The 23336-nt window shown below is 35.5% G+C and overlaps 2 protein-coding genes across 4 annotated transcripts in view; both read left to right on the top strand.

Annotated features, from left to right (window-relative positions):
• LOC127875964 (uncharacterized) overlaps window positions 1–23336 on the top strand; it is a 107533-nt gene that overhangs the window by 10620 nt on the left and 73577 nt on the right. The window contains exons 9-19 of one of the 2 annotated variants that reach the window (XM_052420745.1): window positions 132–314; window positions 1105–1224; window positions 1793–1915; window positions 4134–4392; window positions 5079–5219; window positions 5461–5546; window positions 6246–6313; window positions 6976–7097; window positions 7674–7806; window positions 8108–8175; window positions 9286–9566. The exons of the other annotated variant lie outside the window; for it this stretch is intronic. Coding sequence (XP_052276705.1) covers window positions 132–314; window positions 1105–1224; window positions 1793–1915; window positions 4134–4392; window positions 5079–5219; window positions 5461–5546; window positions 6246–6313; window positions 6976–7097; window positions 7674–7806; window positions 8108–8175; window positions 9286–9347 — 1365 coding nt within the window. The 3' untranslated portion in view covers window positions 9348–9566. Of the gene's footprint in view, window positions 1–131; window positions 315–1104; window positions 1225–1792; window positions 1916–4133; window positions 4393–5078; window positions 5220–5460; window positions 5547–6245; window positions 6314–6975; window positions 7098–7673; window positions 7807–8107; window positions 8176–9285; window positions 9567–23336 lie in introns of those variants that run through there. 2 annotated transcript variants of the gene reach the window in all.
• Window positions 11088–23336, top strand: part of LOC127875967 (flap endonuclease GEN homolog 1-like) — a 143981-nt gene continuing 131732 nt past the window's right edge. For both annotated transcript variants that reach the window (XR_008047532.1, XM_052420754.1), the window contains exons 1-4: window positions 11088–13007; window positions 14895–15126; window positions 16493–16670; window positions 19476–19565. Coding sequence is in view for 1 of the 2 variants with exons in the window: in XM_052420754.1 (XP_052276714.1) it covers window positions 14966–15126; window positions 16493–16670; window positions 19476–19565 (429 nt within the window). In the remaining variant the exon portion in view is untranslated. The remainder of the gene's footprint in view (window positions 13008–14894; window positions 15127–16492; window positions 16671–19475; window positions 19566–23336) is intronic.

The following is a 23336-nucleotide window of genomic DNA, read 5'->3' as shown; positions in this document are numbered from 1 at the left end:
AATGGTCAACATGCTATTCAATACTAAAGTAAACAGTGTGTGAATAATAAGCCTAGAACAAGGAGTATTCAGCCGTCAACACTGACCTGGCAATATTACAACGATACAAATAAGAATGTCGTCATTAACAGATACAAAGACACTTGATACAGTTGGCGAAGATTTACTGCCGACAGATGTTGGGCCTATACTGCGTTCCGGTGGGTCGGAACAAGAATAAAAAGTTCGCACGCGAGTTGGCAGACAACTCATATGGCGGTGAAATGGTTTCAGCAGAGAACTTTGAGAGCGCGGGACATTATCTCCGCAACCATGTAATATATTATCTCTTAAAGAACTGCAAGACAATGACCGAACTATTGTATAATAATCCCTGTCGTGTCGACACGTCTTTTCCTACCGTTTGGTAAACGGGTTATTTCTTTGTAATTGTCTAGTAAACAGTAATGACTTAATCTTAGCAAGCATAAACCAGCACAGTACAGGATCTCTCTTGTCAATAAAATGGTTCTTAGCAATATGCTCATAATGTTATAACTTATTTTTTCTTCTTATATTCCAATAGCATGACAAGAATTATTGAGCGAGTAATCTTAACTTTACAATGTTAAAGGAGGTATCACTTTGTGTACTGTAATATGACATTTAATCATAGTTAATGGTAAATCGAATGGTTTTATACGAAACAATATGTATGTGATGCTCGACCATTTTGACATGCTTCTTTTTAAAAAATATTAACTGTTTGTTATAAAATCTTATAAAATATAACAACGTTCGATTTTTTCTCATTCCTAATGCCATTTTTATAACCAATATGGCACCTTTCCACAAGAATGATTTCCATCTTGCAAATCTGCTGAGATTTTTTCACTACGCATGCAAAGACTTGTGATTCATTTATACAATATAGAACATGATCTCTGATACTAATGTATGTGTTCAATATATAAATGCAACAACACGACACATATTTCAAAATATTCTTTTAAGTACATGCACTAGTATAAAAATTTATTTAAGCTAAAATGATTGCACAAATAGTTTGTGTAAATATTGGCGGATGTAATTTTACCCTACCTCCTACAACAAATCTTTGTTCAGGTGATTGCTGCTCGTGTGTGTGACGATGTCGAGGCCTCCATTGCCAGAAACGAGGACATTGATGTGGAAGAAATCTTAAAGGAGATTATGTCTGAGGCGAAATGCGGCGGAAAAGACAAGGTTTTGGTTAAGAGCAATGCGCATTTATTTCATGTAGTTACATCTTGTATGTATTTATTATTTGTTGAAATACATTGCAAGTGAGGAAAAATTTACATTTACTTTTTATTGAGTTTTAAGAATTGATTGCAGTTGTAATGTGTTTTTTATTATAAAAATCTACGTTGGTATAGTGGAGGTATAGTGGAGGGATTCACCCAGCGTCCAGAAAAAAGGCCTTGGCAAACAGCGTAAACCCAGATGAGACGCCGCATGATGAGGCGTCTCATCGGGGTCTGCGCTGTTTGCTTAAATTAATTTCTGTAATAAATATTCTAAATATAGACAAAATATACTAACTAATTTTGGAAATGAATTGATCCAATTTAGAAGGATGGGAGAGTCCACTAGACATAAATGGGTTAATTTTTAATCCGTGTTTAAATTGTGCTTGTGTGTGTTTTGCCGCTCCATGGGACTCCAACGATGTCTTTATACATAGTATTAAGATTTCGCATATAAACTAAATTTTAAATTATCATAACATTTGAATGGACACTATATATCTCTGTATTATTTCTGCCCGCAGGATGCTATTGTCAAAGTAATTGTGAAGCTTCGAAGCGGAAGTGAACCCGCACCTGCTCCATGTGAAGAGAAACCGAAAAAAGATTCCGGCTCTGATCGGCCAAAAAAGCGCCATCACAAGAAAGTATGATAATGTTGTTTATATATACATTATAAATAAACGGAACGAATAAAATTGAAGACGGTTTCCATGTGTGTAGGTCAACTATGACAACAAATTTTTATTTAGAGGTAGGCGTGTTATCTTTCATTTGCATTATATTGATCTAGTTATGTATATTCTGCATAATGATTAAGGTTCCTGTAGAGGCTTCAGTTTAAAAAATGTGGGACCCCTAGCATTAAATTCAAATTTGACTAAACGAAAGGTGCCACATTGAAAATGTATACATATATGCTTAAAAGGATGGTTTTCCTTCAAACTGCTACCGATTGCTGTGTACAGCAACATTTCATACCATCGACAAAATCAATCAAAATACAAAGCGATTTTAACACAAAAATAGACATTATTTTCAAAAATCTGAATCATGTTAATTCAACGTAGTTCGGTGGAAAAGTATAGCACTAGTAAATAATATCGACATTGACGAGGGCAAGTTACGCTTAATAAGTGAAAAAAGTTTACAAATCTAGAAATATCAAAACTGGAACACATGTCATTTCATCACCATGGGGGCAGCCATTTTTAAATTAATAAAATTGCAAGAAACATGCTAAAAACTCACTCATCGCCTAATTGACATTCCAAATGGTTGACGTTGACGAATGCATTGGATTGTAATCTTTCCGTTGATGTGTGCAAACTGCATGATCAGACCTCATAAACACTAAAAAAAAATAACTTTGTACGAAGAATTTCACCAATGTTTACAATTGTTGTCGAATCACATGTACCGGTACTTGTATTATTGCGCACAAAATAGTACGCTTACAGACTGACAGAAAGATCGAAACGAAACTCAGTTCAATTCATCACGGTATACTATTTTATTGATAATATAAAATAATGAATCACTTCAACAACCTAAAAGTAAGAAAAAAATCTTTTATACGAAGTTTTTTATAACGAAAGTGAAAACAACGGAAGTCGGATGGATATTCTGTGAGATGCACTTCGGCTCCAGATAAACAATAAAAATATACTAAAAAAGACGGGTGGGGGACAATTTTCAGCTGAAAAAGATTTGCAATGGGTTAAGTGATTGTATCTCTATGTGGTCATTTTTGTTAGTAAGTGCGATCTCTTCCTGATTAGTGTTAACAGTTGTTTTACTAGTTGCGACCCATCTGTCAAAATAATGATGTGTTTTCTTACCACTCCACGTGATTTCGACCGATTTGTAATGCACGTTTTTCTACGGAGCACAGCGAGCACTCGCTTTCAAAATGGGTAGAAGGAATCGAAATATAAAAACAATCGGTTAGCCAATTTCTTTATACTCCTTTACAATTTTATAAGTCGTCAGCAATCTATTTCAATTTGAGATGGTTTAAAATTTGCAATTTGGTTAAGGGTTAAATAGCAAACTTGTTAAGCCTTTGAAATACAATGGTGACTCTTATTATCCACCATACCTGGATTTTTAAAAAGTAGTTACGTTTAGTTATTTTTTAGAACTTTGTTTAGGAAATGTATAAAAAAAAATGCAGTTGAATAAAAACTCATTTGTTGTTTTCTGACAATAATTTTCTGTGAAATGTTGCTAACTTGACCTTGAATATGTATATTGCTTTGTATTTATTCAACCTACGGTGGTGCAAATCCTTCCTCACTTTAGATTGAGATTTTGCAAATTAGTGTAAAAATGTATTGGTTTTAAACCAAAATATGAATAAAGCAAACAAATATTGATTGTCAAAAATGTGTTTATGTTATTCTATACGTCTTTAGCTTTAAAATGATATATAGTTTGACCATATTGTATCACATTGAATGAAGAAAAACCAAAGCGAAGTTTTAATGAATTTTATCCCTCCCATGAACCTTAAACAACATTAAATGGACGTTGGTTAGCTATGAAAAGATACTACACAGTTATGTAACTCGAAAGTATTTCATCAATATAAATAAAACTGTGTATAATGTTTGATTTCTTTAGACATTGGCAGATAGTTATTAATCATGACAAGACATGTGTGATCATTGTAGCATGTAACCCAGCTAGATTAATAACTGCAATTATGAAACTTCAGAATCATGTTAAGTAGAAGTGCGTATTGATCTGGTCTTTAAAGTGAATATTTTATAACAGATTAGATGAGTGTATGCCCCGTTTAGCAAAAAGTCCCTCTTATTACATATTTAAAAAGATCAATTCTGCCCAATATCAACATTGAAGGTTCGCCAGGCAAATCCAGAGACTTTGCAAAAGTACAAAGAATACATAGAGGAAAAGAAGAAAAGACCTGAAATGCTACCAGTACTTTTCGACGATACGGGCATGGTAGAATGGAAGCAGACCAAAATGGAGTCCATCGGATATGAGGAATTCCCTATACTGCCACCTCTTGGTTCCCGTGTAAAGCGTGGCCCTGACTGGACTCGTGGCGAAGACGATGGTCACATGCCGGGAACCGTTGTTGGTCACTTTGACCATGGTAATGTTGTTGTTGTTAAAATGTTGCCGTGAAAATACGATTGAATCCGGAGATACATGAAAAAGCGAGTTAATACGATTTTCATGCCAAGATACTATTTTCTCAAGCATGAACTAATAAATGATAATCATAATCAACAAGGAATGTTAATGCAAATATATTAACTTTCATCAGATGGAACCATTTCTCAGATATTGTGTATTTCAGTAAAAAACAAAACAACCATTTTCAGATACAGACATTTGTACATGTTTTGTTGTACAACGAAAAAACCTTGTCTTGGTGTCGTATCAACACATCAGTACATACTAGTGGGGATTTCCCAATAGCATACACGTCTTCGTACATTAACGTATTAATAATGACTACAGAAGAAAAAAAGCAATTGTATAAAACTCCAATTGTGTTGATGTTCTGGTCCTTCTTGATTTTAATTCATCAACGTTGTATATGTTTTGAAAAAAGATGGTATATATATATATATATATATATATATATATATATATATATATATATATATATATATATATATATATATATATATATACGCATTTTAAGTGATAAAACAGATGTTTTATTTAACATAGTACGATTTTTTATTATTCGGATACATGAAAGATGCATTGCCACTGTTGATTGGCCTCATCATATCATTCTAACATATTGCGTTTTGTTTCTTATTCCAGAGATGACAATAGTTTTGTTCGACAACGACAAGCTGGTGTATTGCAAGTACAATAAGGAGGGCAAGTACGACATCGAGAAGATTGACGAACCTAGACGAGTACCACGTGACCATATCGAGATAGGCTGCTCCGTCAAGCGAGGTGGGACTTGTACACACTAAGTGTCGATGGGTATCAGTATTAGAAGGGCATGCATCGAAAATGTTGAGATACTTTGTGTATGGCTATTTTGTCTGGAATTAAGCTTCTTTTAAACGTAGCACTAATTTCTCAGCTCAACCTTCTCATTCATTAAACTAGGACAATTTATCATTGTTTTGCCAGAAATCACGACGTGTCCCAATTCCTTTAAAAAAAAGTTTTCATCATTTTACTTATTTAGGTCCAAACTGGCGCAAGGAAAATGAGGACGGTGGACCCGAAAGTGTTGGGGCCGTCCTTAGAAAATCGTCCGGGAGAATGGTCATGGTACGGTGCCTTACTGAAGTTTTAACATTCGTACTTTTGAAGCAACAACAGCCTATCAGCATATGCAAAAACACGACTGATAAGTCCTTCTGGCACTTAATGAACATAATTTCTGGAGGAATCTAAACGATTATCATGTTTCTGTAAAAGTTGCTAATAGTTTTCAAACTGATACGCATATTCGTTTAGATGGCATTTTAATATACTTAAATGCAAACATTTGCGGAAGGCTTTTATTTTATTTATCACAACCATACTTAAATGATAAGTGTTACAGCATGTGATTGCTATCGTTTGCATCATTATCAATTTTAAAACTCACTCTTCTATTTGCATGTTAGAAACGAGCGGATATACCGAGTATATTTGGTCTATTGCCATAACAAACTAACGATTGCTACGTTCACGTTATTAACGGTCTTGTAGAGCTGGTAGCTTTGTGAAAATTCCCTTAACCCATGTATGCCTAGAGGACTCTCCCATCCTTCTGAATTGGATCAATTTATTTACAAAATTACGGATGTCTGGTATATTTATTTCTATACTTAGAATATTTCTTCAAGAAATTCTATTAGGAAAACAGCGCAGACCCTAATGAGACGCCGCATCATGTGGCGTCTCATCTGGGTCTACGCTGTTTGTCAAGGCCTTTTTTTTCTAGACGCTAGACATAAATGGGTTAATTGTGTGCTTTGGCAGGTTCGCTGGCCCAATGGTATTATACAGCCCTACAAGTTCGGACAACACCACAGATTCGAAGTGGAGGTGTAAGTACACATATTAACATAAATAAGTATAATCTGTGTTAGTACTTTAGCAAAACTAATAGTCAATTCACACTGTGTTTTAGAAGAGTATTATGAAGCGTCAGACCCATCGTCGGAACTCACAGTTTACTGCACCGTCACCACTACATTACATGCCAGGAAGCATGTAGAATATGAGCCAATGTTGACTCTAGACGACGCTCATGTCACAACGGAAAAATTAATATTATTCAGAGATGCTCCCTTGAAATGAGCCGCGTCATGCGCACTAGGTCTTATGATATATAATACAAGCGTATCTCCCGACCAGTCTGGTTAAGAGCTATCCTGTCCGCAAATGAGACCACGAAACCTTGCAAGACTGTATGCCGGACACGGGAGCTCCTGAACAGCATATGCGAATACATGAACTTGTCTGCAGCTGCCCTGGCATCATATGGCATTACACCTATTTTCGCATGACTTAGTTAATATACGGTTGTGCATATTTGCTATAACCGCGCATCTGTGCAAACAAACCTGACAACATGAAATTTTGAAAAATCCAAATTTAACGGCAATGATCTTTACGACATTTAGGCTTAAGAGAGAACATGAAAAAGGAATAATTGATTGTCTACTACAAATAGAGGGGCATTAAGAATAAAAGTCTTCTATTCCAGGACGAACGAGCCTACGAATTTCAAAAACGAAGATGCTGTGGAGAATGCGGCCGACTCGGGTTTGACCGGAGAGGACGCCGCGGTTCCCACTTCCGGAGCAACGTCTGGACAGAGTAAAGCTGGTAGGTTGTTGTTGAGTCTAAACGGCCCGACAAATGATAACGGGTCTGTTATAATCAGTGTTGGCGTTAAGATTGCGTTGCTCAAAATACAGGCTGTTTTGTTTATGGCCAGTTAAACGACAGCCTCTCCTGTTAACTTAAATTGGAGCCTAAAACTCCATTAAACAGTTAAACTTAATGTTTCAAAATGTCTGCTCAAGTAGTTTTGACAGTTAGGGAAGAGACAGAATTTCGATCGTCACATCATGTTGTTGAATAAAAGGGCGAAGAATTCATTGCACGTTATCGTTTTTCGAAGAATGTTGTCTCTTTATTAGAAAATCTCCCTAAGAAGTATTTGCGCGTTCAACATACAGAAACCATGCACGGACAACAGTACAGCATGTCCTTATAGCAATGATAATTTTTGGTTCGGTAGCCTTATATTCCGTCATTTGTGACACATGCCTAAAATGAGATCACTGACGCCATACCTTTTCTTTCAATTAACGTAAATATTTATCACAATATGTTAATGGTTATATAAGACACTATTAATGAATCGATTCGCTCAGACACGCCTCATTTTTAACTCAGACAAGATGCCGTGGTGGAAGTGGAAGGATTCACAGCAGTGTTGGCGCCCCTTCTCCGAGGAAGCCGTAAACACACTGGAAGAGGCTAAAAATAAAAATCAGCAATTTGTCCAAGTGCAATACAAGGGCAAAGAGTAAGTGAATCGTAGTAGATTTTCTAAATTTCTAAACCTCAGTAAAATCTTGTCAATTTTCTAAACGATTGCTTGAAAAAATGCTATTGTCAATTGCCCATTTGTGTTTAGATACATTAGCAGATAATGTATCGTGTACTCACATATATAATTATATAATTAATTAACAAAGATAAACCCATCTCAATTCGCATCTATTTTACTGTGAACGGTAACAGCTCGATAAAGTTTTACCGTATGCCGGGGGGTTTTCCCCAAATATTTCACCCAACTAAGATATGTTTCTTTCTTTTTCATTCAGCTTCAGGGTATTGTTTAATGAGAACAAGTGCGAATTCGATGGTGGAAGGTTCGACGTAGCTCGAGAACGTAAGAAAAGTCATACTATGCATGGCACTTTTCATTAATAGAGTACAAATAAAGCATAACAAATCAAAAGCTTCAGGTGACTGCGTTTGTAACCTGCATTATAAAGTTAAGTATGTTAGCTCGGTTAATCCACAAAATTTGTCAGATATGTACTAGAGACCGTTTCGTCGACAGCTGTGTAAATGCTTTTTTCGCTGAACCTTAATATTCAATTTAGCCAACAATTAGTGCCATTGGTATTTAAAACAAATTGTGCGCGCAAGTAAAATATCCGTTACTTAAACCAGGGACCTATACAAACAAATGTACAGGTCCCTGCTTAAACCGTACGTACATTTAAAAGTTCTGCAAATGCTCAGTATTTGTTCACATCAAAATTATATGAGTCGCGTCATTTAAAAATGGATCTTTTAGAAGCCTGGTAAGAAGCTACCCTCGCCGCTAATCAGACCTCAGAACCTAGCGCGACTTTATAAGAGAGGGTAGATGAAGTTACGCTTGCCGAATAAAGCTTTTGAATCATTTTCGCATGACGCAGGTCATATAATGTCAATGACTAAAGCTCATAAATCGAACATAGCGGACAAATAGTCTTAAGACATCAATTGTTTGTTTGAGTTTTTATTGTATTATGAATTACAAATTACAAACGTGACCTAAATAAAGAAGAGCTTCATCGATTACATAAAAGTAACACTGTATGACACTGTTATTTTAACCTGAAATCTGTCTGTGTTGAGTCTTTGTTCAACTTTGTGTTCACACTAAAGTTAACCCATTTAAGCCTAGTGGACTCTCACATCGTTCTAAATTGGATCAATTTATTTCAAAATTAGGGGTGTCTAGTATACTTGTTTCTTTATTTAGGATATTTCTTTAAGCAAACAGCGTGTCTACGCCGCATGAGACGCCACCTCGATTCATGCGGCGTCTCATCTGGGTCTACTCTGTTTGCCAAGGCCTTTTTTTCTAGATGCTAGGCATAAATGGGTTGAACAAAAACCACTTGTTTCAAATGTCGCGATTGTGAGTGTGTGGCATTATTTTTGTCTGGGTCGCATGTTTCCTATACAAACGGACGCCATAAACCATTTTGTTTTTGAATTTCAGTTATCAATGACGACGATAAGATGTCGATGATCGAAATGGATAAATACCTGTCGGCCATATAACACGAATGCTATGTGATGGATGACGCGTGCACCACCGGATTGTTAGCCGGCGCTAAACCATCTCTGTGGATTTTTTGTTTCAAGACAATTAATTCAACGTATCATCATATATTTTTTCTGATTCAATGTTGGGCGAATTCCGAAATTTATTTCATAAATGATCTTTGAATTATTGCTTGAAATTCGTGAACACATTAAGAATATTTTATTGCTTCTTTACTGAATTTGATTTTTTATGCGACGTACATTTTCATGGATACACCGTGGTAAAAAAAATAATTTTCAACATATGGCCCCGACGAACATGCGAAAATATGTATTTTCATTTATTTTTACATTACATTTTACATTCTTTCTGTTAGATATAAAACGTGTTTTACATGTGAATACCTGTTTTATAAGGTATATCATGCTCAACAAAGATAGGACAAATATTAGTTTTAAAGTGTATAATTGACAATTCATATTTAGTCTCCTACCGATGTAATCGGGTTTGGGTTAAGTTTACCCCAGACTGTATGAGTACGACTGTTTGTGTGTCCGTCCGAATCTGGATCCTGCGATAACTAAAAAATCCACTGAACATATGTGTCTTGTTCTGAGAAAACTGTGCATAATGCATGTGCGTAAAGTGTCGTCCCAGATTAGCCTGTGCAGTCTGCACGGGCTAATCAGGGAGGACACTTTCCGCTTAAACTAAATTTTCGGTAAAAAGGGACTTCCTTTCAACGAAAAATACCATTAAAACGGAAAGTGTCTTCCCTGATTAGCCTGTGCGGACTGTCCCTAATCTGGGACGACACTTTACGCGCATGCATTTTCCCCAATTTTCACAGAACAAGACGTCAAACGTAGAATGTACATAGAGGATCATTTGGGGAATGTGCACGATATTTCAGTTTTTTCGTCAGACATAAATAGTGATTGCTATGGATAAAGAAATAATTTAAAACGAAAATCAACATCCTACGATAACTCAAAAAAGTATTCAATGTTGATGAAACGTGGTGTGCACATAGTATGGATCACTTGAAGAATGTGCACGATAGTTCATTCTATCGACAGGCATAAATTGCGATTGCTACGGATACTAAAATAATTAAAAACGAACATCAGTTATCTACGATAACCCACGGAGCGTATATTGATATGTAGAGTCCGTGGATAACCCAAAATAGTTAGACTGATGGACTGATGGCACTCGGTAGACTGATGGCACTCGTTATGTGGATAGAGCGCCATATGGGAAACTATTATTGCAAAATATTTCAGATCCATTTTTGTCAGACAAAAGTTGTGGCTTCCTACTGTTACAGATGCTATGGTTACTTGGTAAATGCACCGAGAACCAGAGTTTAAAGTTTCACATTATTTCAGTTTTCCGTATATCCGACAGTCTGTCTGTTCAAAAAATATGGATCCTACGATAAAAAATAAATTTCAGCTAAACATATAAAATGTCTTTTTTTTCGAATAAACGAATATTTAGTGTCATACAAATGATGACAAAAAATGACTTGCCTAAATCCCTATTTTATCGAATAAGATTAGTTTTTAATCTGTTTGCTTCGATTCAATATCTTAATTTTGTTGTTATCTTTATTAATCAATAAACAACTATTTAAAAAATTGAGTTGTTCAAAACATTTATCGCCGCGTCGGTTTCGAATTCTCAACTTTAACCGCTGCGATTAGTAAAAAGTAAAAAAAAATAAAATCAAGCATGTGCGGTGTTTGTTTGATAAATGCTATCGTGAACAGTATTTTTCAGAATAATAGAATAAGAATCGATTGGTAAAACAATAGTTAATAATAACAATAACGTTAACGTATCTGTTTCGATCAAACAAGAGGACAATAGACTTTAAGACGCTCACCTGACCCACTAAGCATTTAAATTTTTACAAGAAGGTGGGTTTAAAAAATACTTTATGAAGCATAAATATTTAGTTTCTATGAAAGTTTATATTTCCGACCTCGGCTGAGATATCATTCGAACAAATGTATTGCCGAGGACCACGAATATTTGACAAAAAGTTTATTTATAGAGTGTAAGTGATATAGTGATCTAGTTTTTAGCTCAAATGACGGGGTTTCAAACACATCCGAGATATAATTGCCCATTACCAATGGTAATGGGGGTATAACAATTATGTCACTTTTTCGGTCTGTCCCGAAATTTCATCCGATCTTCACCAAACTTGGTCAGAAGTTGTATCTAGATGATGCCTAGGTCAAGTTTGAATATGGGTCATGCCAAGTCAAAAACTAGGTCACGGGGTCACTTAGTGTGTTTTAAATTGAAAGTTTGTCCGGACAATAACTATGTCATTTATCGTTAGATTTTAAAATGACTTGGTACATTTGTTTACCATCATGGGACTGTGTGTCGTGTGAAAAAAACGTACGTTCATATCTCAAAGGTCAAGGTCACACTTGGAGTTCAAAGGTCAAATGCTTGTCCGCGCCATAACTTTGTCATTTATTGTGAGATTTTAAAATCATTCGGCAAATGTGTTCACCATCATTGGACGGTGTGTTGCGCGAAAGAATTACTTCGATATTTCCAAGGTCAATGTCACACTTTAAGTTCAACGATCATAAATTAGTTTGTCCGGGCCATAACTATGTCATTCATTGTAAGACATTAAAGTCATTTGGCACATTTGTTCACCATCATTGGACGGTGTTTTGCGCGAAAGAATTACGACGATATCCCCAAGGTCAAGGTCACACTTAAAGTTCAAAGGTCGAAAATGGCCATAAATGAGCTTGTCCGGGCCATAACTATGTTGTTCATTGTGAGAATTTAAAATCATTTGGCACATGTGTTCACCATCATTGGACGGTGTGTCGCGCGAAAGAATTACGTCGATATCTCCAAGGTCAAGGTCACACTTTGAGTTGAAAGGTAAAAAATGGCCATAAATGAGCTTGTCCGGGCCATAACTATGTCGTTCATTGTGAGATTTAAAAATCATTTGGCACATAATTATGTTCACCATCATTGAACGGTGTGTCGCGCGAAAGAATTACGTCGATATCCCCAAGGTAAAGGTTATACTTTGAGTTCAAAGGTCAAAAATGGCCATAAATGAGCTTGTCCGGGCCATAACTATGTCGTTTATTGGGAGATTTTGAAATCATTTGGCACATTTGTTCACCATCATTGGACGGTGTGTCGCGCGAAAAAATTACGTCGATATCTCCAAGTTCACACTTTAAGTTCAAAGGTCAAAAATGGCAATAAAAGGTCTTGTCTGGGCCATAACTTTGTCATTCATTGAGTGATTTTTTAAAATGACTCTGTGCATTAATTTTGTTTACAGTCATTGAACGGCTTGTTTGAAAGAATTGAATAAAATATGCATTTGACCCATTCTAGTTTGTGGTTTGGTCTGACAATCAATATAATTGAAATTTGCAATGCCATATATTCTCTCTCTCTCTCTCTCTCTCTCTCTCTCCGGTTACCTCCCTTATTTTCGCGAATGTCATTACATAAAGAAAAATGCACCCACATTTCACGGGATCCTATTAGTATTACCAATATTAACTACATTTTTTATGCTGATGCTTGGATGGAAATGCATCATGAGTTGACCATTTATAAAATATTAACAAAGATTATTGCAAATGTAATGTTTATTAACTTGTAAGGTAAACAAACGGTACAAAGCAATCAATGTGTGACTGTGTGTACAGTCAAGTTACCAATAGGCAATACAATGATGTACCGGATCATTACCCTTAGCGGATCACTTTGATGTTCAAGATAGTGCAACTAATGTTCAAGACTGCGTATATCCATGAAATGTTGACATTTTAGATGATATTTTGCACACAGCATCTTCAAGGCCTATTCTTTAAAACGTATTGATTGAGTCCTAATCTGAGCTACTCTTTGTCAAACATTTCGTCATGTTTTACTGACATGTATCTATATAGGTACGACTTTGTTGCCTAAAGTCTCGTTTCCAAATCAAGGCTGAACATTATGTGGGGGGGGGGTACATGATATAACTCTTTTTGAAATTAAGAAATTTACGCATTAATTTAAAAGCCATTTAGTAATAGTAGTATTTCTGCCTGCAAAAGTCTATTTCAATTTTGATTCGTGTTTAAGATTTTTTTTAATGAAATGAAGAATTAGGACAATAACGGATCAAGCATGATAACATGCGTATTGATAATATATTATATTCAAATATATGCAAATCTTGTTGATTCTTTCAATAAATGATCTCAATCTTAATGTTTTATTTTATATTCCATGTTCAATATCGATGATTAGATATGAATCGAACAATTTACATGGTTTATAAGATGCCCATATCTTTTCGATCTATTTAGGATTTACAACAGATAATGCACACAAGAACAATATGCGTAAAGTGTAGATGCAAGATCACATATAGAAAACAATTAATAACACAAAAAAATATATATAGTTCATTACTGGCAATGTATCTTGTTCATTGTAAACAACACAGTCAGTTCATGTTTCGACAATTCAAATAGCGTGTTAGATTCCCTCCTGAGTGGTTTTGATCACGTGATCCTTTATGGCTACAACTGATCCTTTAATGCATGGCTGAAAAAAGGTATAACAAATACATTTGCCTGCGTTTAAAAATAAGACTATTCGCTGAAACAGTAAGCAAAGGTAATATTTTATCAAACTGGTGTAAAAGAAGTCTCAAATCATTTTTTGCTTTTCACCAGAACAACTTTATTATGCTACTAATCCGGTAATGATAACTTGACTGTACTCAAATTTTACTAAAATAAATGACTACATGAGACGTGTTAAACGAAATCGCCCATATTCTCATGAACGTCTCATCACCATCGGTCTATATTTAGAAAAAGAAAATGAAATAATTTTCAGAAATTTTACCAAAAAACTTACAAGTTCTAAGATCATTTATCATGTTTTGTCAATTCCAGATTAAATTTCATGAAAATTAAAGCAGGATATGACCTTGAACTTTATTTTGAGATTTGTTTACATCAACATTTTCTTCTCAATAGCTGGGATGTTATTTTATTTCCTTAAAAGCCCATGAACACTCAAAAATTAAACAAATAACTGGTACAAATATTCCGAAAAATAAAATGAACACATGATAAAAAATCAATGATCCTTATAGCAATAATAAGCAAATACGCGATTGGCTTCTGGCAGCTTCTGAAGCACCACATAGTTCTCATAATAACATCATTCTTTCGACGCTGCACGAAGCCAGTATTGCATTTCATGTTCGGACATCTTGGCGGGAAATTAACATGGAAAATATTCAAACGTGATACATCAACTATCTCCCGAATCCTATGAAAGATAGGATGCTGATTTATGCAATAAATCGTCTGCTGATTCCGAGTAGGAATATATTGTCGCACAAAAAATAGAAAACGAGAATTTTGTATCTCAGCAAATCTTTGTTACCATACCACAACTTGTGTTGATATTGTGGCTAATGCTATAAGGAACACTGATTTTTTTTATTGATTTGAGTATTTTATGTTACTGTTAGTTTTGCTTAGCTTTTCCAGTGTCAGTGCTCTCTTCCTGATACGAAGTAAAGACTATAAGATATTTTGAGTCATTCCTTATCATGGGTGTGCATGGACTATGGGAGATCCTATCCCCGGCCAGTGAGGTCAGTGTCCCACTGACCACTCTCAGGGGGCAGACGGTAGCGGTGGACCTGAGTGCATGGATAATGGAGTTCACAGGGGTGGCAGCCCCTCCTGGAAAACACTACTTGATGAACAGGTACTGTATATCATACAACCTCAAATCAGTAATTGTTATTTTACTTACCTACTTTACAACTAGTTCACTTGCATAAACAATATGGGGGAATTTGTTAGAAGTCATTGAGAGAGATTACTGAATTAAACCGTTTTCCTAAACTTGTGTAACAGTGTAAGAAATATTGTGTGATATTGGCATTTCATGAATGTCAGACCTTTTTTTATGCCACACTTTTGACAGAAACATAAAACTAATTTTGCCGAAACCAGCCTTCAAAATAAACACTTGCGTGATAGCTCATGGTCAGTAAACATGTTGTCTCGCACATAATGAATTTCCCTTTGCCTGTTTGGCCTGTGCATTATTTTGGTCATGTACAATTTACAGTTCAAATAAAACCAATAAATCTGTTCATGTTTGTTTTTAAATGTAAACCATTAAGTACGGGCATCAAAAATCGTAAACACATCTCATAGATTGCTTTTTCCTTTTACCACATGCACCTGCTCCTGACAGGTTATCATTAAGCTTTTTTACTTATGCATTGTAATGATGACATGGACCATGATCAAGATGTTTGTGATGATCAATAGTTATACACAGCCGAAGATGATGACAAGTTGCCTTTTCTGTACTGTAAAGATTTTACTGTGACAAATTAAGGAAATCTGTATGTAATCACCAAGGTTTTGTTATTCTTGGGGATAATATGCTTACCGGGATAATTGTTGTTGGTTTTCGATTTTTGTTAAAAAAGTCGGGCAAGTATAAATGACTCAGACAAGTACATTTTTTTTTAGTAACTGGCCCGACTGGCATGTGATTAAAAACAAAATTAATTTCGAAGACAGCCAAACATGCCTTATGAATTCCTTATGTACTGATGTGACATTTTGTATTGCCATAAGTTGTAGATCAATGATTTTTCAAAGAATATAAGATTATAAAAACAGTCATGATGTTGTTCAACTTAAAATAAAAATATTTACATTTGTTGTATTACACAGAAAAGTATAACCATGTGATACAAATAAAGTAAAAAATCAATTTTAAGACAAGAACTTTGTAAAAAACCTATTATTTGCTTGATATAATTATGATGATAAATCTAGAATAATGTCAACTGAAAAACAATGTTATTTGAAAGAATTTGTTTTTCTATTGCTGCTTTACACAGAGAAGTATAAGTTTGTGATGAATATAGAGTTTTAACTTGGTTATCAAACGTGTACTTGGTCAAAAACCCTTAAATATTGTATTGATATTACTCCATTTATAAAACAGGACTTATGTCACTTTAAAAGCAAGACAATATCATTTTCAATTTCTTAAATTTGAAGCGTTTGATATTGTTTCTCACATATTATATTGTTTGTTCCTCTAGGTCCCTGTTCTATAGAACGACCAGCCTGCTGGGTATGGGAGTGAAACTGGTGTTTGTCCTGGATGGGAGGGCTCCAGATATCAAGGAGGCAGCCCTGTTGGACAGGCAGGAGGCGCAGACTGGGTCCACAGCCTCTGTCAACCTGGACAGGCCAGGCCTTAAAGTGGCAAACTCTCAGGTCTGGCTGGCTGATTGTTACAGGAACTTTAAGTCTTAACCCTTTGCATGCTGGGAAATTTGTCTTCTGCTAAAATGTTGTCTGCTAAATTTCTAAAATTAGCATTTTTCTTCGATTTTTTTCAAAGAATACTATCAGAATAGCAAACAGTTTGGATCCTGATGAGACGCCAGGTTCTGTGGCGTCTCATCTGGATCCAAACTGTTTGCACAGGCCTTCAAAATTCGGTTCCCGCACTGAAAGAGTTAATAATCCTCGTTCTGGGAAAACTAGGCTTGATTCATGTGCCTAAAGTGTCGTCCCAGATTAGGCTGTGCAGTCCTAACAGACTAATCAGGGACTACATTCTCCACCAAGACTGGATTTTCGCTTAGAAGAGACTTGCTTGAACCAAAAATACTTTAAAATCTGAGACAAATTGTTAAGCACATGCATTAAAAACTGTTTTCTCTGGCTTTTATAAATGTATTTTGGTGGATGGGATATTTTGATGGATTGGAAGATATTTTGAGTATTGGTAGAATCCCTTCTACGGGTTTATCTAAACGATAATGTGTATTATTTGATTTGTATCATAGATTTTAGTTGCTAAGTAGGTATAATAGATCTATATCATGTGTCTAGAAATTTCTTATTAATTTTCATTTTCCAGGAATTTTTTATCAATTGTGTGATGCTCAGTGTATCTACTCTGCAAATAGTGGATATGTTTGAAACAATACTTAACATACATATTTCAGAGCTATCAAATAAGAGTTTGAGCTGAAAACAAGAAATTAAATGGTTCCCTTGATGATAATTTATTAGTTTTGGGTCTTTCCTGTCTATTTTAGAAGTTACCAAGGCACATTATCATGTCAAACAAGTCAAACAAAGAAATGTGCCAAAATCATGGATACTGGTTCTTAATGTGCGTAAAGTGTCGTCCCAGATAAGCCATGGATACTGGTTCTTAATGTGCGTAAAGTGTCGTCCCAGATAAGCCATGGATACTGGTTCTTAATGTGCGTAAAGTGTCGTCCCAGATAAGCCATGGATACTGGTTCTTAATGTGCGTAAAGTGTCGTCCCAGATAAGCCATGGATACTGGTTCTTAATGTGCGTAAAGTGTCGTCCCAGACAAGCCATGGATACTGGTTCTTAATGTGCGTAATGTGTCGTCCCAGATAAGCCATGGATACTGGTTCTTAATGTGCGTAATGTGTCGTTCCAGATAAGCCATGGATACTGGTTCGTAATGTGCGTAAAGTGTCGTCCCAGATAAGCCATGGATACTGGTTCGTAATGTGCGTAAAGTGTCGTCCCAGATAAGCCATGGATACTGGTTCGTAATGTGCGTAAAGTGTCGTCCCAGACAAGCCATGGATACTGGTTCTTAATGTGCGTAAAGTGTCGTCCCAGACAAGCCATGGATACTGGTTCTTAATGTGCGTAAAGTGTCGTCCCAGATTAGCCATGGATACTGGTTCTTAATGTGCGTAAAGTGTCGTCCCAGACAAGCCATGGATACTGGTTCTTGATGTGCGTAAAGTGTCGTCCCAGATTAGCCATGGATACTGGTTCTTAATGTGCGTAAAGTGTCGTCCCAGACAAGCCATGGATACTGGTTCTTAATGTGCGTAAAGTGTCGTCCCAGACAAGCCATGGATACTGGTTCTTAATGTGCGTAAAGTGTCGTCCCAGATTAGCCATGGATACTGGTTCTTAATGTGCGTAAAGTGTCATCCCAGATTAGCCATGGATACTGGTTCTTAATGTGCGTAAAGTGTCATCCCAGATTAGCCATGGATACTGGTTCTTAATGTGCGTAAAGTGTCGTCCCAGACAAGCCATGGATACTGGTTCTTAATGTGCGTAATGTGTCGTCCCAGATAAGCCATGGATACTGGTTCTTAATGTGCGTAATGTGTCGTCCCAGATAAGCCATGGATACTGGTTCTTAATGTGCGTAAAGTGTCGTCCCAGACAAGCCATGGATACTGGTTCTTAATGTGCGTAAAATGTCGTCCCAGATAAGCCATGGATACTGGTTCTTAATGTGCGTAAAGTGTCGTCCCAGACAAGCCATGGATACTGGTTCTTAATGTGCATAAAGTGTCGTCCCAGATTAGCCATGGATACTGGTTCTTAATGTGCGTAAAGTGTCGTCCCAGATAAGTCATGGATACTGGTTCTTAATGTGCGTAAAGTGTCGTCCCAGATTAGCCATGGCTACTGGTTCTTAATGTGCGTAAAGTGTCGTCCCAGATTAGCCATGGATACTGGTTCTTAATGTGCGTAAAGTGTCGTCCCAGATAAGCCATGGATGCTGGTTCTTAATGTGCGTAATGTGTCGTCCCAGATAAGCCATGGATACTGGTTCTTAATGTGCGTAAAGTGTCGTCCCAGATTAGCCATGGATACTGGTTCTTAATGTGCGTAAAGTGTCGTCCCAGATTAGCCATGGATACTGGTTCTTAATGTGCGTAAAGTGTCGTCCCAGATTAGCCATGGATACTGGTTCTTAATGTGCGTAAAGTGTCGTCCCAGACAAGCCATGGATACTGGTTCTTAATGTGCGTAATGTGTCGTCCCAGATAAGCCATGGCTGTCCACACAGGCTAATCAGGACAATACTTTCCGCCTAAAATTGATTTTTGCTTAGATAAGAACACCATAAAAGCGTAAAGTGTTGTCCCATATTAGCCTGTGCAGACTGCACAGGGTAATCTCGGACGACATTTTATGCACATGCATTAAGCCCCGTTTTCCCAGAGCGAGGCTCGTGTATTTAATGTTTGCCCACATACTATGGCATGTTTTCAGTGTGTTGAGATGCTGCGATGCCTGGGTGTTCCCTGTATACAGAGTCCAGGGGAGGCAGAAGCAATGTGTGCCTACCTCAACAAGGCTGGGGTAAGCTGTGTGCATAATTACTTTCTCGATATAAATAATCTTTCCCAATCAGAACCAAAGTGAAAATGGCTATGTGCAAACAGCATAAAATCAGAACAGCCTGTGAGTAACTCGCAGTCTGTTAAGGTTTTATGCTGTTTGCTGCTCATCAGAATCTAAGGGTTGGAAATGAAGCCTTAAAAACTTGAATCTGGTAAGAAAGGTCTTTAATTCAATTTAACTTTCTAAGAGACTACATAAGCGTCAAAATACATATCTAAGTGGAAAAGGGTTAACAGTAAAAACAAATGTCATGAGCAATGTTCTTCCCCAACATTGAACTACATGTAAACATGTTCATACACTGACATACACTTACAGAATGGAAAGTAACTTTCCCAATGTTCGCTGTTACTTTGTCGTAGGTTTGCAGTAGCTTTGTAGGGATTAAGCTGAAGCCGAATGGCCCCAATTTTATGCTCCAATCTTAAAAACTTCCTTCCTTCGATTTTTATGTCCCTGCCTTTTTTGTCTCTGTAAATACTGATAGTCCCAACATATTTTATTGGGTATTACTGATTTTATAGAGGAAATACAGTTTTACTTGGTATAAGCATCACATTATGTTTAATAAGAAAATACCTCACGAAGATATGCTGAATTGATGCTTGAATATACTGAAGTACATGTACTTAAGTGTAAACATCATATTTAAGTCATTTACAATGTTCAAAGTTTACCATACAATGCTTTTTACCAAAGAGGTTGCACTGCCTTATTTTAAAGGCCCCTTGGCAAGTTGCCCATTTGTATTGGTCTGGCTAGATTTCTGGCTTTATCTTACAGCATAACGTATTTTATGATTAGTGTCAACAGTTTAATTTTATAGTTTTGTAAAATATTTTCATAATTTGGGCTCACTGTTAAAAGCTTTTTAGTATTATTGATATATGTTGCCACTGATGTACTTTTTCAAACTACAGTATAGATTCTACAAAACTGAATAATTAATGCCTAGATTTTTAAAGGACTTATTTTAAGAATAGCCTTTTTAAATGAATGCTGTTTATAAATAAGTTAATCTCAGATATACAGGTACTAGATCAACGATTATTTTTACTTAAGAAAAAATATTTATGGTAAAAAGCTCATTCTTCATTATAATTGATGCCATCTGGATCATAAGTCATTCCTAACCACTATGCCAACAGACACATAAGAATTCATGGCAAGGCTCAAACATTTAATAACTTGCATGTTCAGTTTTCTTTTCATCAAGAATTTCTTATAATGCATAAGAAATATTAAAAAAAGAAAAAAAAGTTTTGTTTGTCTGCATTTTCAGTAATTACTAATATGCTACCATGGGACTGCCATTAGAACTACTATTTTACATAGCAGAATAATGTTAATTCGGTTTCACCTGCAATTACTTATTGTAATAACTTGTAGACTACAGTCAACTGAAGGTGAATTGTATAGGTAATGTTTGTCAAGTTATTTGTTCAATGATATAATATGCACTTGTTTATTTTTCAAATTCTATCGTTATATTGTTTAGATTGCATGAAAAAAATTATCTAACTCTCACATTAACTATAATTTCATAGATTGACTGTTCATAGAAAAGATACCTGTTTGAATTGAAACTTTCTACCTGTTTCCTTCGAATCTTCATACCTGTTTCTTTTGAATCTTCGTATCTGTTTCACTTGAATTGTCATACCGGTTTCACTTGAATTGTCATACCTGTTTCACTTATATCTTCATACCCGTTTCATTTGAATCTTCATACCTGTTTCTTTTTAATCTTTATACCTATTTCACTTGAATTGTCATACCTGTTGCACTTGAATCATCATACCTATTTCACTTGAATCTTCATACCTGTTTCACTTGAATCTTCATACCTTTTTCACTTGAACCTTCATACATGTTTCTTTTGAATTTTCATACCTTTTTCACTTGAATTGTCATACCTGTTTCACTTAATCTTCATACCTGTTACACTTGAATCTTCATACCTGTTTCTTTTGAATCTTCATACCTGTATAACTTGTATCGTCATACCTGTTTTACTTGCATTGTCATACCTGTTTCACATCTTCATACCCATTTCATTTGAATCTTCATACCTGTTTCTTTTGAATCTTCAAACCTTTTTTTACTTGAATTGTCATACCTGTTTCACTTGAATTGTCATTCCTATGTCACTTGAATCTTTATACCTGTTTCACTTGAATCTTCATACTTGTTTCACTTGAATCTTCATACATGTTTCTTTTGAATCTTAATACCTATTTCACATGAATTGTCATACCTATTTCTTTTGAATCTTCATACCTGTTTCACTTTAATCTGCATACCTGTTACACTTAAATCTTCATACCTGTTACACTTTAATCTTCATACCTATTTCACTTGAATTGTCATACCTGTTTCACTTGAATTGTCATACATATTTCACTTTAATCTGCATACCTGTTACACTTAAATCTTCATACCTGTTACACTTTAATCTTCAAACCTATTTCACATAAAACATCATACATGTTTCACTTTAACCTCTATACATGTTACACTTGAATCTTCATACCTGTTTAACTTAAATCTTAATACCTGTTTCACTTGTATCTTCATACCTGTTTCTAATGTGGTATATATACCTGTTTCACCTTAATCTTTCAGTGTTTTTTGTTGCCCAATTGGAAAAAGTGCAGGTACTTGCGAATTGGGAAAAATAAGATCGAAAAACACTGAAATTGGGAAAATTTGCATTGTGAAATCTTCAGATTGGAAATTATGGGTCTTTTAAATTGCTTTGTACTAAAATGCATAAACACATCTAAATATTCTTTTACATGCCTTTTTGGTGAAATGTTTAGTTTCAAAGCTCATTGAATTTGTTCGCTTGAAGATAATTCACTTTTTGAACAAAATTAATGCAATTTTCCTTCCTTAGGGGAATTGTTTCTGACAGCAATATGGATTTTCAATTTTTTCCTTGATTGGGAAAGTTCCTGTTATGGGTACTTTACAAAGAAGAAAAAAAGCTGTCTTTACACCTTATTCACTTTAACCTTCATACCTCTTATCTGGGTTGTTATGGGAGAATTTTTGCCAAAACTTTAAATATCATTGTAACTTGCAATTTAGCACCATTTAATCCTTTTTAATACTTTTGAAAATGCTGTTTAAGTTCAAACTTCATATCTCTATTTATACTCAAGATACTGCAGTTAAAACCAGATTTTAGGGTCAGTATGTGCTGTCTTTTACAAGGCCAAGAACTTGACCTGATATTTTAGAGAAATATGCCCATATTTGTGCTTAAAAATGCAGGTAAATGTAAACTTAAACAGTTTAAGAAATAGAAAACACCTGTATGTCTCCTGGTCATTATTTTGAGGCCATTGCCAGAAAATGTAAACTTAATACTTTCCAAGCGGAAGGATAGTCATATACTCTTAATGTTATTTGCGTGCACATGAAGAAGCTTTAAAGATGTAATTTGTTCACAAAGTTCATTGCTTAACCCATTGTGTTTGACTTTGTATACACACGTTTAAAAACAACAGGGCTTATTGTTGGAATACGTACAGTGGGCGGACAGTATCCAGGAGAACAATGTTTGCTCAATATTTTAGGAAGTTTAGGATTATGGATCATCATGAAACTTGGTGATATTGTTTGTGGTCATAATATATCAGCGGAGTCTTATTTCCAGCCAGATCTTATTAAGTAAATTTGATTTATGGCTCTTAAATTATCCAAAATTTCACAAAATAATGT

The sequence above is a fragment of the Dreissena polymorpha genome, chromosome 4 (genome assembly GCF_020536995.1).
Source record: "Dreissena polymorpha isolate Duluth1 chromosome 4, UMN_Dpol_1.0, whole genome shotgun sequence".
In the NCBI taxonomy this organism is placed as follows: Eukaryota; Metazoa; Mollusca; class Bivalvia; order Myida; family Dreissenidae; genus Dreissena; species Dreissena polymorpha.
This window is presented reverse-complemented; position numbering and strand designations above follow the sequence as displayed.